This window comes from Medicago truncatula, chromosome 3 (assembly GCF_003473485.1).
Source record: "Medicago truncatula cultivar Jemalong A17 chromosome 3, MtrunA17r5.0-ANR, whole genome shotgun sequence".
Taxonomy (NCBI): domain Eukaryota; kingdom Viridiplantae; phylum Streptophyta; class Magnoliopsida; order Fabales; family Fabaceae; genus Medicago; species Medicago truncatula.
In genome coordinates, this window is record NC_053044.1 from 52,590,451 (window position 1) to 52,608,449 (window position 17,999).

Consider the following 17,999-nt stretch of genomic DNA (forward strand, 5'->3'; position numbering starts at 1 on the left):
ATCATATCTTTTTCCCAAAGACTCAGAAGATTAACAACAATAATCTATATTATTTTCTTTTTAGCAAAATAGTTCAGATCCTAATGATCAAGCTGAAACATATAGTGTTGTCGGTCCCTTGCTCCTTTTCACATTGTGGGTGTTTGATCTTCTATATATGAATATCTAAAATAAACAATTCATTTTATAGCGTCAAGTGGATAATATCAACTATTAATTAACAAATTAATAATAAATATTGTAGGTGCATTATAGCAAATCACGAGTTTATTAAAATAACAAGTTTTAATTTTTCTCTTTACATTTTAGTCACTTCAAAGGATCGTTAACACGATTGTGAAGGCATTTATAAGATTTTATAAACAAATCATGGGCTAAGATTAGTGACCATGTTCCTCATGTCGTTTTTAATTTTATTTTTCTAGAAATGCCTGCTGACACTTACATTGTTTCAACGAATAAGTATTTTATTGTTTATTCATTTTACTTGAGCTGTTTTCAGCAAATATTTCATCGGTTGTTGGTTGGCATATGATCAGTGGCGGATCTTGAAAAAATTTCTTGGGGGTGCCAGTATTGTATGAAATATATTTTAAACTGTGTGAAGAAAGTATCATAATTGTTAACTGGTCCAGTGGTTTATTTTGCTTGATTGCAGGGTAGGGGGTGCGGGTTCAAATCTGTGTAAGGGCTTTTTTTTAACAAAATAGAAAAAATATTACAGAAAAATAAAGAAAAAGGGGATGGCAGGGTCGATCACGCGACCTCCATATGAAAACCATACTTCATTTCCGCCGCACCAACTGAATACTAGCGTTAAGACTATGCCTAATCTAATATATATAGAAAACTTGGGGGGTACCATGGCACCTGCCTGTCCCAAGGAAGATCCGCCCCTGCATATGATCTCTGCACAGTTTATGGTATCTTACACAACAAAAACTTGTGAATTGTTGTGACCAAGTAAAAGGAGATCAATTTCCACGAAAAACAGTAATGAGTTGCATCTGCATCTTAAATGGTCAAAACTCAAAAGCAATATGCCCTGGACGGTTTTGTTGGGACAAAAACCAAGTCAGTGAAATTGTTCCTGAGCCTCTCGTTTTTCTTTCTCACGTGAATTATGAGAATTGCTGTTCCCACATATAGTTTGGCTGTGCCACATGAGTAAAATACCAAAATGCCCCTCGGCAGTTTGCTACCGAGGTTTTTAGGAACCGGCGGCAGTTAACTGCCGAAGTTTTTAGGACACCGGCGGCAGTTAAGTGCCGAGGAAAACCTCGGTAGTTAACTGCCGAGGAGAATGTTATAAGATCAGAACTTCATAGGAGTTTCCAAAACTCCATTGTTGCGTTTTTAATTTTTGAAGGTGCGATTTTGAGTCATTTGAAGCCATTAGAAGCCAATTTTAATCACAAAAACAAGTAAGTTTTTTGAATCCTATGCAATAGTTGCTTTGTGGTCGAATTGTATGTTATTTTTTGTTAAATTTCGATTATATAGGTTCGATTATATTGATTTGTTGATTTTATGATATGTTAGGATAGTTTAGGTTAGAATGGTTAGAATTGTTAGGATAGTTTAGGTTAGTGTAGGTTGAATTGATCGCCATATTTTTTTAAATGTAGATATGTCTCAGAATCAGAATCAGGGTAACGTTCACGATGATGAGACGAAAAAAGAAAAGTCACCTATGACATGGCATGGAATTGTTTGCGATGGTTCCGAAAAAAAGAAGGGTTCGAAGGTGCCGGTGTACAATCACTCGAGGTTGAGGAGGAGCGGGAGGACATGCTATTTCGGTCCTCAACCAAAACAAGGTACCGCAGGGACTGTAGCGGACAAGCCGATTGATTTGTGTGACGAGGAAGAATGAATGTAATGACTTTTAATGCCTAATTGTTTTGGATTTTTTTATGTTTTATTTTTGTGTCGCACACATTTTGTTTAACATTATGGTATTTAGAATAAAATTGTATTTGGAATAAATAAATTTGAAAACAAAATAAGATAATTATTGTTCCATTCAAAACAAAATATATGTTATCACATTACATTGCATTTTACATTACATTCTGAAATTTACCTTCCAGCTGCAACAATCTTCTTACCACTGAATAGGGCAAATTCAAACTTGCTAAGCAGCAGGACTCCAGTATTCGATAAGCATCTTGAACGATGGTATTCAAGTGTCAAAAGAATGAGGTGCATTCCTTGACACTTGAATACCATTGTCTAAGATGCTCATCGAATACTGGAGTCCTGCCGATTAACAAGTTTGAATTGCCCCATCCAGGGTAAGACAATTGTTGCAGTTGGAATGTGCATTCCAACCACAACAATTGTGTTACCTTTGAATGGGATAAATTCAAACCTGCAAAACAACAGGACTCAAGCATTTCGCCAAACACTTCATGTTTTCCCTTTGAAAATAATAAATTTTTGTGAGGCTTGCTTTAGATGATGGTATTCAAGTGCCACCGAATTGAGGTTCAATCCTTGACACTTAATACCTTCATCTAAACCAGCATAACAAAAATTTAATATTTTCAAAGGAGAAACATGAGGTGCTTGCGAAATGCTTGAGTCCTGTTGTTTGACAAGTTTGAATTACCTCATTCAAAGGAATACAATTGTTGTAGTTGGAATGCACCTTACCCTAACTAATGACGATCTTGTGGCGGAATCAAACTTTTGATGATATCTTCAGTTGATCTAAGCAACTTCACCCGCATATCGATCCACTGGAACATGCTGTGCTCCCAAAACATGGTCGTCACGTTTTCGTCGTTCGTTAATTCCACCCAACTGAATGATACTCTCCCCTCGTCGAGTGTTGGACGTTTATACCAAATGTGTTCCACCATCCTTGTGTCTCTGGGGTTGACTCCTTGGTTGAATTCAGTCAGTGTATCCTTGAGACCTCTTAACGTTACACCAAGGCACCGAACCTTCAACCTCTGAGGTTCTCCGCCGTTGAATTGCGCATGAACGTCGATCCACCCCGCCATTGTTTTAAATCTACACAATAAGAAACTAAAAACAATCAATCAAAAACACATTATACATACACTCTAAAATTCATAAAAATAACCCTAAAATTATAAATCATATACTCTTACTAAAATAAAAAAATTTATATCATATAACATAAACATCATGCAAATATTTTAACAACATTAATCAACTAACATATACCCTAAAATTTAATTATAACATGTAAATCTACTAAAAAATAATAAATGTACTCAAAAACTAAAAAATAATAACATTTATAACAACTAAAATGTAAGTTAATAGCATTATAATTACTTACTTGTGATTTTTTTGAATAAAGTTTGTTGGATTTGGTTGTGTTTGTTAGAGAGAATTTGAGAGACATTTAAAGAATTTTTGGAAGATAAGATCAATAATGGATGAGAGGAGATTCTGCCAGATTTTGTAGTGCAGAAGTTCCTCGGCAGTTAACTACTGAGGTTTTCCTCGGCAGTTAACTGCAGCCGGATTTGAGCAAATTTCGGCAATTAACTGCCGAAGAAAACTGTCGTAGAAAACCTCGGTAGTTAACTGCCGAGGAAAACTGAACATACTTCACAAAGTTCTCAAGTTCTCTCAAATCTTCGCCAATTCTTCTTTCACGAATTGCGAGCAAATCAACGGGACACTTATATTCTGTCAAGTTCTCTCTCGTCCCTATTTTTCCTACTCTCAACTTATTTTTATGTTTTATGTTCATAAAGCAACCTATATTTGCACATTAAAGCAACCTATTTTTGCACATTAAACAAAGTAAAAAAAACCCATGAAATTAAAAATAATGTCATCAAAGTAGAAATATACAAATATACAAATATACATATATACATAACTCAATGTCATCAAAAGACTAAAACTAAAAAATAAATCCTAAAAAAGGAAAATAGTACTACTAGTCCTGATCCTGATGATGGTGCCTCCTCCTCGGCCTCTGGGCTCTCCTCCTGGTCAAAATCGGCGCGATCTGCTCCCTCATATGGGTCATGGCCTCATACCACTGCTGAGGGGTCATGCTCATGACCTCCTCCTGGCCTAACTGCGCATCAGCGCCACTAACCATGTCATAGGTGTCAGGCGAGCTTCCCGCCTCATACCGCTGCCACTGCTCTGCAATGATCTGCTCTTCATTTGCAGGCCTCGGAAGATCTCCTGGAATAGGTGGCAAGATCTGAGGGTGAGACACCCTAGTGTACCACAGGACATAGCCATCCGCCACCCGCCATGTATCCTCTCCTGCCTGCTCACCCCGAGCGTCCGCCTTAAGCGTGTGAGTGCGGAAATCGATGAACATCTGCACAATGGAAGGCGGGGGGAGGTCCCTAACATCAGTCGGATGTCTGGGGATGGTCTGCACGTATCCGTACTGCCTCAAAACCCTCTCGGGCAAGTGACGGTACACCCTACGGACGCCGCACATAATCCATCCAGAATACCAGAAAACCTCCTCGAAGTCCTGGATCTCTCTGTGCTCCTCGTACGGCCTCCAACATACATCATCTAACTGTATACGATCGAGCAGTGACCGATACGTGATCCCCTCCCCATGACCCTTCTGGAGCTTCCACCTCGCTGCAACCGGATAGTTTTCCAGGTAGTCAGTGTTGAGATCAACACTGAAAAACCCTGGAAAATGCGCCAAAAACCATGCCTGCACAAACCAAACAAATAACATTTATAAATTATTACGCACGGAAAAATATAACAAAAAATTAAAAGTTCACAAAAAAATAAAGTTAACATAAATATAAAATTTCAGTTTTCTTACAGTGAGCAGTGTCACGCTCCCCCCAAGCGCTCTGTGTCCAGGCCTACATGCATCCGCCAACTCACCGTATAGGTAGGCGAGGGTCATAGCTCCCCAGGAATAATTACGCATCCCTGCGTAGCCGTCCGCCATGGTCGTCAAATATATCAGCTCGATGCGCTTGTTGCTTCTATCGCCAAACAACAAGCATCCGACCAAGTACAGAAGGTAACACCGGACGCAGTATGTCTTGACCCTCTCCAGCTCCTCAACCTCCTCAGGATCCTCCGTACCCGCCAATACGTTGGCCCTACCAAGGTACGAGGTATAGAAGTCCCTCAGCCTGGGGTAGCTAATGTACCCACCGTACTCCTGGTTGCAGATCTTCTCAGCCTCATGCTGGGCCACACCAAGATACGTCATCAGCAGTGCCGCTCCCTCATGCTTGGGCATCTTCTTCCCATGGGCCAACATCCGCCCCTCAATAGGAAGATGCATGAGACATGCGACATCATCCAATGTCACAGTCATCTCCCCCATCGGCATGTGGAAGGTGCTGGTCTTCGGATGCCACCTCTCGCATAAAGTAAGCAGCAGGGCATGAGGCACGGAGGAGTACCCCAAGTAGACCAAGTCATGTAGCCCGCTCTGCTGAAGCGCATCCCAAAACCAATTCTCATTCCCGTTAGGGCGTCCGAGAGTGAGAATCTTCGCCCCATGATTAATCGGTTTAAGCACGCGGGTCTTACGAACCTGAAATAATAGAAAAAAAATATGGATATAATAATTAAACATAAAAACACATAACAATGTATAACAGTGTATATAATAATTAAAAACACGTATAAACAAAACAATTAAACATAAAAAATAGAATTAAAAAAATAAACATATAACAGTGTATATAATAATTAAAACAAACACACATTTAAAGAAAATATTTTAACATAAAGAAAAACCAATTAAAAAAAACACATATAAAAGTGGATATAATAATTAAACAAACACACATTTAAATTAAAGAAAATATTTTAACATAAAGAAAAAACAATTAAAAAAAATACACTTACATTATTTGAATTATACCAGAGTGGCAACGCCACATGACCGGCATAAGAGTGGAGCAAGGACAAGTCAGCCGGTCCACCAGGAAAGGGAGGGTCCGTAGGTAACACCTCCGGTGCAGCAGCTGTTGCAATGTCATCCTCGTCTCCTGCATCCTGCTCATGTGGTATATGATCCTGGTCATATCCACCGTCCGTCACATCATGATGTACCTGATCCTGATAGTTCAGGTACTCCACCCCAGTCTGGTCAACGGGCTGTGACGGGTCAACAACCTGTGACTCCTCAGGCTGTGTAGCCTGAGAGCTTCCTGAGCCATCTCCCCTCCGACCTCTACCCCTCTTTGGGATGTGGGCACTCTGTCTCTCCCTGCGGTGGCTCTGAGTCATGGCACGCCTACCACCAATCATCCTCGATGGATCAATGGGGTCCTGATCGGCCATATCTACAAAAAATAAAAAATAAAAATTAATATCATTCAACCACTTTATCAACAAACAGTAAACCTAAACAAAACCTACACTTTCACATTCAACCTAAACATAACCTAAACATAACCGCTTTCACATTAAACCACTTTACCAAAATAAAGACATTGATTGAACCTAAACATTATCATACACATTATCATTAACATTCAAACGCAAAAAATCAAATGCATTATCATACACATTCAACCTACACTAAACATAATTCAATATACACATTCAACCTAATTCAATATACACTTTTTCAATATGCATTCAACTTAATTTAACATACACGTTTTCGAATTACAATCAAGATCGTATCCAATACCTAAACTAACTAAATAATCAATAAAATTGTCATTGACACATTTTATCAAACACTTTGTGTGCAAAGTATCAAAATATTCAAAATGTGTTATTTTGCCACCAATCAAAACCACATTATACCCTAACATCATTCAATCATCAATTAAACCAACTACATTCAATTATAAACTACATGCACTCATCAAAAATTCAATTCATACATTAACCCTAACCACATGAAAACTACCATTTTTTTAAAAAAAAATACCTACCCAAACTAACATTATGATTAAAAATGAGTCAATATACTTACTTGTGTTTAAATGAAGATGATGCACTTGATTTTGCTGAAAAAACGAATTTGGAGAAGTTGGATGGTTTGGAAGAAGTTTGAAGAAGAATGAAGAAAACTGAGTTTCTGCGTTCTGGTTATGTTCAGATTTCCTCGGCAGTTAACTACCGAGGTTTTCTTCGGCAGTTAACTGCCGCCGGTTTCCTTAAAACTTCGGTAGCAAACTGCCGAAGGGCATTTTGGTATTTTACTCGTGTGACACAGCCATACTATATGTGGGAACAGCAATTCTCGTGAATTATTGTTACTTTGGCGGTACTTTTGTGGCCGTACAACTACTTTTTTTTTTTATTCCAATAGTGCTACTGTGGAATCGTACAACTACTTCATTTCATACAAATGCGAAATGAAATGGACCAAAAAGAATAGGTGGCATTTAGCCTAGGTAAGTGAAGTTTTTTCCCAACATAGAAAAGTTGAATTTTTATCATTAGATTAAAGAGGTGTATTGATCATATCATGGTCTATCTACACATTATTCATCCTCTAGATCTAGAATTCTACACGAGAGTAAAATGATCTTCCACCCCTCTCTATTCCATTATTCCATGTCCCCCCTCACCCACCACCACCATCAAACAAAAGCATTTGCTTCCATCATCTTTGTTCTCATGCATCCAGCATCACCATGAACATCACAAACTCATAAAACACCACCAACAACAACTTGTTAACCTAAACAGAATTATTCATTCCTTCAAATCCCAAAAGAGGGCTAAACCCCACCAAAAAAATAAAGTATAGAATCAACAAAAGAGGGCTCCTATTGTTCATAAAAAAGAAAAGAAAAGAAAAGAAAAGGAGGACTCCTATTGATTAAAGTCAATTTTTGGTTCAACGAGAATATATAAAAATGACAATTTTGATCAAAAGAAATATAAAAATTACAATAAATAGATGTTTAATTTACAAGTATTTTTGTTCAAAAAAGAACATGGTGTTTAATTTACAAGTATTTGTTCTGTTATACTATTTATATATATATATTTGCCATTCAAAAAAAAACTATTTATATAATATTTATTTATAATTTTGCTCAAGAAATAATGTATGAATATTCTTTTATGGATAAAAAATTCATACATTATTTTTTCATATACCATTTCTCTCTGAATCATGAATGAAATCAGTAAACGGTAATATAGTGAAATATATTTAAAATCATGAAATTTGGTGTAAGGTTATAAAGATAAAAAAGTAAATTTGTTTCAAAACCTTCCATTTTACTTGTGAATCATATATATATGTAATTAAATCACTTTCATCCCCTTTTTGAACCAAACATGTATACATATAATCATAATTCTTCCCATTCCTTCATTATAGATCCTATTTTACCCTCCCTTTCAACCATATAAATCGAAGTTGGAAATTATTATTCCTTCTCTTTCTCTTTTTTCATTCTTTTTTAAAGTCTTCTCATTCTAAACTCCGAAATGTAGTCTAAGAGAAAATATAATAAATCAAATAGAAGATAAGAAGATTGAAATTTTCTATTGTGTATTCAACAATTATCATCAGACATGTTGGGATGACAAAACAAATATATCTATTAACATGTTTAAAGTGATGGCGAGAAGATAGACCAACTAAAAATTTAAAGTTAAAAATCGCATATCCGTTCTTATGGTGGGTTGGCCCGTCAAATTTTTAAAATAAATATTAAAACACAATATAAAAAGTGTAAAAATAAATCAATAAAGAGTATTCACTAATATCCCGTGAGCTTAACTCAGTTGGTAGGACAATGCATTATTATATGCAGGGGTCGGGGTTCGAACCCCGGACACCCCACTTATTCACTTTATAAGGTGAATTCTAGCCACTAAACTACAAAAAAAAAAAAAAGAATATCCACTAATAAGTCAAAAAAAATAGAAATTATCATTTAAACGTCCATGATTCTAGCCACTAGGTGAATAAGTGAGGTAATTTTTTTGAAACTAGAGTGATTAAATTATATGAATTTCTTGTTTCTGCTATGAGATAAATACAGGGGAAAATTAAATATGTTCTTTACGACTTAATTTCATAATATCTCTCTCCTCCTTTTTAAATTCTAGTCTTCGTCACTTTTCTTCTTTTGGTTTATAAAAAAGTGGTGATTTATGATTAATTTTGATCCAAATTTATTCCTTGAAATTGTTTTTCTTTCTTAGTTAAATAAGTGATAAAAAGTTGATTTATAGTGATAAACAAAATCCATTACTAGTGATGTTTTTTAGTATTTAAATCAAATCTTTTGAACATGAAAGTTATGGTACTTTTTATTCAATTTTGTGACTTTTTCATAAAAAAAAAAAAAAAAACTGATTTCTAATGACAGAAAATCTGTAAAACTTTTTTTTCTTTCTAAGGCCATGTCCAATGACCCTATTGAAAGGGTGAGTCAATATGTTGAACCATTGGAGGCAGAGTGTTGAAGATGATGTGGAGGAAAGAGGTGATGAATGCCTTCAACATGTTGAAAGGATAAGTGGGTGACACTTGACAGTTCTTTATTGGCTGTCTTTTTTTTATCTCATCTTAAATTTTAAACTCAATTATTTCATTGAAAATTATTTTATTTTTAAATTTTTTTTTTGCCAAAATTCATGATTTTTTTTTTGTCTATAAATAGAGAATTGGTTCATTTGATTTGGACACAGAAAAAAAATCAAGTTTTCACTATCTTAATATTATTTGTGTGTCGCGTGCTTAGTTTGTTGTATTACATTTTAAGTTAAGAAAATAAAAATAAATTTTTTAAATAAATTTTGTTTTTACAAAAACAAAAAAAATAAATTGTTAAGTGTTTTTTATTTTAATTTATTTATAATCGATAATTGTAATTTTATGTAATTATAAAACAAAAATATAAAATTAAATAAGAATAAGAAATAAAAAGTGGTGGGGTTGGGTGTTGAATGAAAAATCATTGAAAAAGGTAAAAGTTGAATGAGTGTTGAATAAGAGAGAGAAAATGATGTGGAGTGTTGGGAATTGAAAAAGTAGATGTTGAAAGAAAAAAAACTATTGGGGATGGTCTAACATTCATATTCGATCTTGTAAACATCTCTAAAATATATGTTTGATTCCAATATTTAAGGAGGTAAAATTAATTTTGATATGATTGAATGATCTTGAATGCAATTGATTTGAACTCTTGAATTGATTCTATCTTAAAACTAAACTCTTTAGCCTGTATCATTTTTCTCTACATTTAATTTCTGTCCTCAAATTAAATTTTCAACCAACTTGTAAAAAATGTATCTTTTTTTTGTTACAAGGCTAAAAACAAAACAGACAAAAGGAAAGAGGCTAGTGCCTCATAAAGAGGACTCCTAATTCATCCGTCCTAAGCAGAGGCAGCAGGTCCTCTGGAGGAGAAGATTGGAGAGTCAATTCAACATCGCTCGATGCTCCAATTTTAGCCATAAAGTCTGCACACTGATTTCCCTCTCTAAGTGAGTGATGAATGTTGAAATTACGAGAAACCATGATGTCTTTAATGTTTTGAATGAGAACAACATAAACATGGAAATGATTTAAATCATCTTTGATGAGGTTGACTGCAAGAAGGGAGTCTGAATAGCACGCCAATACCTCACAATTTAAGCTGATCGCCAACCTTAACCCTTGATAAAGAGTTGTGAGCTCTGCAAATAGAATGTCCTAAGAATGACTGATGTAGCCCGAATAACCTGCTATGTATGTTCATGTGTTGTCACGAAAGGCACCTCCAAAACCTGCGCGAATCGGAACACCGAGACAGTTGCCATCAACATTCAAAATAGTGCACTGACAGTTGTTATTGTTCCAGCGGATCAACCTAGGTGAAGGGGCAGCGCCTTCAACTTTACGGAAAGCATTAGTGATGAAATCTGCTAAATTGAAGATGTTATTGCTGAGCTGGAATTCTGACATGGTTGTATTGCCGAGACACATGTTGTTACGGTGCCGCCAAATCCACCATAAACCAGCAAGAAAAAGTGTTGAACGCGTGCATCTGGATCCTTCCCTCAACCAATCTGACATCGAAATGGAGGAGAAGAAAGGCTGGTAGGAGAAACCGATTTTGTTCCAAATTGCAGCAGAAAAATTACAATCCCTTAAACAGTGAAATAAAGTTTCTTCATGGACACCGCATCAAGAGCAAATTGCTGAATTTACCATGTTCCGGTGATGGAGCAATGATAAAGTGGGGACAACGTTGTGACAAGCCAACCAAATCAAGAATTTGAATTTTTCAGGTACTTTTAATCTCAAAATACAACTCCATGAATCAGTAACTTGAGTATCATGATTGTGATGAGAGATTAGCCAATCGTATCCGCTTTTAGTGGAGTAAACACCATTTTTTCGATGAGGCCAAATATAAGCACCCATACGAGATGGATTGAAATTTAACCGGGTGTTGTTGATGGTTTCTGCTATGTCTGTGGGAAGGATGGTGTAGAGAGATTGAGAGTGCTGACCATTATTTGTGATAACATCATGAACAGTGAGGTGAATATCATGAATGTCCACATATGGTACCTGAGTGCCAATAACACCAAGAGGGCTCCAATTGCTATACCAAAAAGAAGAGTTACATGAACCTGCTCTCCAAATATAACCGGTTTTTAGGACATTTTTAGCACGGATTATAGAGGACCAAGAAGGAGAGCTATTGGGACGGGCTGAAGCGTTAAAAAGGAAATTAGAGCCACTAGAATAATTGCAGGAAAGAAGATTCACCCAAAGTTTATCCGTTTTTTGCACCATATTCCAAACTAGCTTCCCTAGAAGGCAAATGTTCGCTTCTCTAGCTGCTCTAATGCCAAGACCCCCTGGATTCTTCGGACTAGCAATCTTTTTCCAATTAACAAGATGAACGCCTTTATTATTACTCCTTTTCCAAATAAAATTGCGAGTAGTTTGATCAATGTTGTCGCAAATATTTTGAGGGAACCAATTAAGCTGCATGTAGTAAGTTGGAATGGAAGATAACACTGATGAAGCAAGAGTCAGCCTCCCTGCTTTGTTGAGAAGTTTCCCTTTCCAAGATGCCAACCTATTTTGCATTTTCTCAATAATGAATAGAAAATCACTTCTCTTTGGCCACCCCTTAAGGATAGGGAAGCCAAGGTATTTATCATGAGAGATAGTGTTGCGGATTCCTGAGATTGCGGTGAGCTTGTGAATTTTAGCTTGTGGAGTACCTAAAGAGAAGAAGGCTCTCGATTTTGATACATATATTTTCAAACCTGAAGCTTTGTTGAACTCATCAAAAATCTCTAAAACAACCTTGAATTAGGAGCTTTTGGCTTTGATAAAAAGAAGTACGTCATCCGCAAAAAGGAGATGAGAAAAATGTGGTCATGTGTTATTGATTCTGATAGGTTCCCACTTCCTTTGATTGACATCATTGTTGATGGCTACTGAGAATTTTTCCATACAAAAGATGAAGAGATAAGAGGATCACCTTGTCGAAGACCATGAGTAGGCTTGAAATGCGGCAATTTGTTACAATTCCATAAAACAGAGAAAGTGGAAGAAGAAACACATTGCATAATAAGTTTGATGGTAATGTCTGAGAATCCAAAATCATGCAGACAATTATGAAGAAAGTCCCAGTTGACATTATCAAAAGCTTTTTCAAGGTCTAGCTTAAAAGCCGCATATTTTTTATTTTTTTATTTTTTATCTTCTCATGAAATGAACAATTTCCTGCAAAACAATTGAGTTGTCATTAGTGCCCCTACCAGGCAGAAAACTGCTCTAATAGGGACCGATTATAATATTAAGGAGCGGCCTGAGACGGTGAACCAAGACTTTGGTGATAAGCTTGTAAACAACATTGCAAAGGTTGATGGGTCTAAAGTCTTTGTAGGTATTGGGAGGTTCGGTTTTAGGAATGAGAGCAACGAGGGTGTCAGAAATTCCAGGATCAAAGGCGCCTGTTTGAAAAGCCAAATGCAACATATTGAAAATATCATCTTCAATAATGTGCTTCAATAATGTGCCAGTATTGTTTGAAAAAAATGCATTGGAAACCACTTGGTCGTGGTGCTTTGTAAGGTTTGATAGAGTTTGTAACTAATATGGATGAAAGAAAGTGACCCAAAAGGATATATGTTACTTTGGCACACAATTGAGAGCGATTGAAAATCTAATTGATCCTAACTATGCATGCATGGCTTGTAATTAGAATAGCACGAAACCTCAAAGTATAGATTGGATTCAAGGTTTCCTCAACCATATTTTTTTGTCCTATTGGAAGAAACAGCGCAAGTTCACATTGATCTTTATCAGCTGCCCAGTCTGTTTTTTCCACATGCCTCTGTTTCATTCACCCTGTTAGAATCCAATTTTCACGTTTGATTCACCGGTTTATATATTTCCCATAAGAATGGTTGAAAGGTCGAAAATAGTAGTAGTAATAGTTTAAGCCAATACTATTTGTATTTATTTATTTATGTCTAATCATGCTTGAATAGTAGTTTGTTAATTAATTGTAAAGAAGCTTGTTAATTGATATCTTTGTCCCAGAAACAAAATATATATTAGAAATTAGAGTGGAGTCTAATTCGTTCTTACTAAATCTGCTTGTAAGATGAAAGTTTTATTCATTAATAAATATTCTCTCACGTTCAATGTCAAATATTTAAAGCGGAGTTGTTCGACATAGGTAACTTGATAGCAGATGATTCAACAAATCTTAGATAAACTTTGATATCATATTAGAAATTTTAGTTGGGCCTAACTAATCCCAGTAAAACTACAATAAAAAGGTTACTAACATAACAACCAACAACAAACATCCGTCTGCACAAAAATATATTAGGATAAAATGAGTTTGTTGTTGGAATATTTTATTATTTATTATATTCCAATATCATTATGTGGGAAAATATCGTAACAATAATTATATTAGCTATTTATCAATTGTGGGCCTTAGTTGATTAGTGATCAAATTAAGTAATAAGGCTGTTAGATTTCTAATTGGATAATTAATTAAATATTTAATTAGTTGATATGGACTCAATGAGTGGATGTCCGGATGGCCCATTAACGGAATAATGGGAAACCCTAATGGCCATCCAATATAAAAGAGGCTATGGTCCCCAATATACCGTACATGGCAAACTCTCTCTTCTCCCCATCTGAAGAGAACGTGAGGCATAAAGGTACCGGTTGAGGAAGAATCAAATCAGCCACCGCTAACTCTATTGTGTGTTTCAGATCATCTCCTCTCTTTGGTTATCGTTGTTGATGAGAGGGCTGCCTTGAAAGCTTTATCCAGGTATTCATAATACCCTAATTCTTAATATCCTTAATAAATCAAACATGTCGTAGATCCGATCATAATCATGTTCAATGTTTTGTTTGCTTCCGCTATTGATTCATAATTGTTGAACATGTATTATGAAATCTGTTTATATTAAGACCTAAATTTCCAACAAGTGGTATCAGAGCGGTCTTCATGTTTGATTTATTGGGATTAATTCCAATTTTTTTTATTTGTCCATAATTGGATTTAGTTTCTGCATCTATTTCTTATGAACCCTAAAATTTTCTTTTACGGCTTTATTTTGATGTCGTAAGATGCCGAAATAATTCTGCTTTTATTTCAAAGCTTCATCCACATGGTCTACTATTGTTTTGTTGATCATTGATAGATATTCTTTATGGTACAGCCGATTGATTTTACAAGCAACTTATTGGCCTTATATTTGATTAATATTAAGAGAAAAGGTTAATATTTTATTCTTGAAGGCATGTATATCCATCGTTGTTTTTATATTTGAATTAACTTGTGTGTATTACATGCTATCATGGTTAGTGTATGACGTTTTTTATTTATTTTGATGGCTTATTTGTTGATGGATGTGCACCAAAATTAGCGTGAAATTTTACTTTTCACGAATCGATTTTAGTTGATTTTTTTTTTCTTTCACCAATCAACTTTAGTTGCTTTATTTTGGTTTCTATTTATTCGGTTTCAATACCACTGATTTGGTTTTGATTAAATTGAGGATAATATTTAACTTTGTATAGAAAGCTAAGGAAAATAAAGTTTGGCTCACTTGTTTTATATTTTATGGTTCACATACTTATGTTTGATCAGATTTATTTGTTTCTGATAATCAAAATTTTCTTGTGGCCATAATCAATGGGGATTACTATTGTGTTTATAAGTTTTAGATCCTGACACTTTTTTTGTGTGAATAATAATATATGTGCTACATCCATTTTTTTGGTCCAGTAAAAGAGATGATCCTTTATATTTACACTTGCTGCTTACTCAAGGATTTCATAAAGAAAATCGTTTCAAATTTTGGATCATGTGTGACCTTTTGAAAATATATGAGCATATTTGGATTTTATTTTGTTTTTGTGTGATTTGCTTGGAAAATTGAAGGAGTTAGAATCAATTATTTTACTTTTGGTTTATTTTTTCAAATAATTTTATCATATCCTTCAATTTTGATTCACGTAGATTTTGTGCTTAAAGTTTTATGTTTGAGAAGCAAGACACATATAAATTAGTATATATATTTGGCTGTTATATATAATTGTAGAAAATTTAGTGTCTTTATTCTTTGCGTATAATGACGCATCTCAAATATACACATAAGACAGGGATTTGATTGATTCTCTAGTTTTCTTTGTTTGTTTGTTTATTTATAAACATAAAGTATATTTCCTTATTTAGGAAATAATTGAGTTTAGAGTTATTCATTGTTTTATTTAAAGAATCAATTGGTATATGTGAATCAATTGTGGCATGAATATTTTTTTTTTTTGTATATATAAGATTCAATTTTTTTTATTTGAAATTGAATATTTGGTTATAGCATGATTATCATATTAGAGTTTATTGTTATTAAGTTTTCTACAATAATATTTTGTCTTATCATGCATTTTGAATATATTTCATGCTATGTTTGTTGCTGCTTTTATGCGATATATTTAAATTCGTGAGTTTGTCTTCACACTTAAAGTATTGTCATACACACATTGGTGTGATTTGTGACTTTCATCTTCTTTCAAATTCGTGAATTTGTCTTCACACTTAAGGGTTGTCGAGTGACCTTATGGTTACTTAGCAACATAATGGACTAATTCAGCCTACATTATGTCAGTAGTGCTTTGTAAATTTAAGATCATTCCCATTTAATTTGCTGTGAAATGTCTAGTAATTGCGGTTGTTTTGGTTGAAGCAACATGTTACCAAAGTAACCTCTGTTGCGTAGATTTGATTCAACTGAACTTGCAAAAGACGTAGTATGAAATTATCCATGTGAGTTGTCGTCGGCCCCAAGGAAGGCACAACTTGACCGGATAATTACATACATATGATAGTAAATGTATGGTGATTATAAAGTAATTATCCATGTGAATAATAGGACACCTGAATGTGACTATTATTTGACAGGATTTATCACCTCATTTAATATATATTAAGATTATCTAGTAACTGCAGTTGAGTTGGTTGAAACAATAATGTTGCCCAAGTAACCTCTGTTGCGTAGATTCGATTCAACTGAAGTTACAAAAGATGTAGTGTGTAATTATTTATGCGAGTTTTCGTCGGCCCCAAGGAAGGCACAACTTGGCCGGATAGTTACATACCTGTGATGGTAAATATGTGGTGATTATAACGTAATTATCCATGTGGATAATAGGATGTCCAAAGGTGACTATTATTTGACAGGACTTATCACCAATGTTTGATCATTACATTGAGAGTACCGCTTGCAGTTAATTCTTAGCAATCCAAAGATTGTGTTTTAATGGTGCGCTTGGTATCTTGTTAAGGTCTTTTATTTACAAATAAAGAAGCATGTTTGATGTTGTGTTAGTGTAAACTTATTTAATTATTTAAGAGTTTACATTCACATATATTATGATAAACATATGACAATTATAAGAATTTATTCTTTGTCAAAGTAAATTGTCAATGTTTGATCATTGTTGTAAACTACCACTAGCAATTGATATTAATGTTTGAAGACTTGATATTGATGATGCACTAGGTATTTTGGTGAGTACTTTTGCTTCTCTTATTCTCTTTAAACTAATATAGTTTATGTATCTGTTAATTTAAGTTAAATTTTAACTCTTAAAAATTCTTTTAGGAATTAAAGAATAATATTAATATTGTTCTTGGATCTAGACCTTAGATAAGGGTGGTGAAACTCACATTCTCTCACAAATTCAGCACCTAATGTGAGAATCAAGTTTGACAAGTGAATATACACCAAATCTCTTAGGTCACGTAAGATCATAAAGCCAAAATATCATACGTATTAGAGATGTTATTTAGAATGACAAAAATTTTGTCATATTTTCTTTGCTTAAACTAAGGTGTTTTTTAAAAGCAATATAGAGAAAGACAAGCTCTCATTGGAGAGTGGGTATTTCGTTAAGGTTATTAGGCAAAGAAAATGTTAGGAGCACATTATGTAAACATTTAATCTTTGCTAAGACGCTAAAAATTCGACTATCATATGACTTGTTCGAAAATTCAGTAATTTCGACTATCATATGACTTGTTCGAGAATTCAGTATTTTGTATTATCTTTGCACAATTAAGTTTATAACTGTTACAGTTAGAAATGATCGTTTAAATGATCAATTCATAAAGTGTGCAAATAAGAAAGGCTGAAGCAAGAGAAAATAAAATAGTGCTCATTCGGAAAATACCTCAAAAGATAAGGGCAAATGAAGAATGGTAATCTTGACTGACTTATGTCCAATGATGTTGAAAGATATGTCAATTAAGAATGGACAAAGTCGATAAAGATTTCTTTATTCATTTTTAAACCAATTTTAGATTGTCGTTACTAGCATTTTTTTTTTTTTTTGTATTTAAAAGACAATTTAGTGAATCATTATTTGAATTAATTTTTTGTTTTAATTTCTCTTTGATGAAATCAAGATATTTTGAGTTTTATTTTCAAACGATGATTTCAATGTGTCTTTTAAGTTCAATTATTAGAGTCAATTTAGTTATGACTTGTGACATTCTATATTGTTTAAGGTTTTGAAAACTATA

The 17,999-nt window shown here is 34.4% G+C and overlaps 1 protein-coding gene and 1 long non-coding RNA gene across 2 annotated transcripts; one reads left to right on the forward strand and one right to left on the reverse strand.

The window, feature by feature from the left end:
* Positions 1-1,366: 1,366 nt before the first annotated feature.
* On the forward strand, positions 1,367-1,727 carry LOC120579721 (uncharacterized). Its single transcript, XR_005645465.1, has 2 exons — positions 1,367-1,424; positions 1,629-1,727. It is a non-coding gene; the product is annotated as an uncharacterized lncRNA (long non-coding RNA).
* A 2,005-nt stretch (positions 1,728-3,732) lies between these two features.
* Positions 3,733-5,515, reverse strand: LOC112420281 (protein MAINTENANCE OF MERISTEMS-like). The gene is made up of 3 exons (XM_039832112.1): positions 4,802-5,515; positions 4,085-4,684; positions 3,733-3,744 (listed from the first exon to the last, which is right to left on the reverse strand). The coding sequence occupies exons 1-3, from the start codon at positions 5,324-5,326 to the stop codon at positions 3,733-3,735; spliced, it is 1,137 nt and encodes a 378-aa protein (XP_039688046.1). The 5' UTR covers positions 5,327-5,515.
* Positions 5,516-17,999: the final 12,484 nt, after the last annotated feature.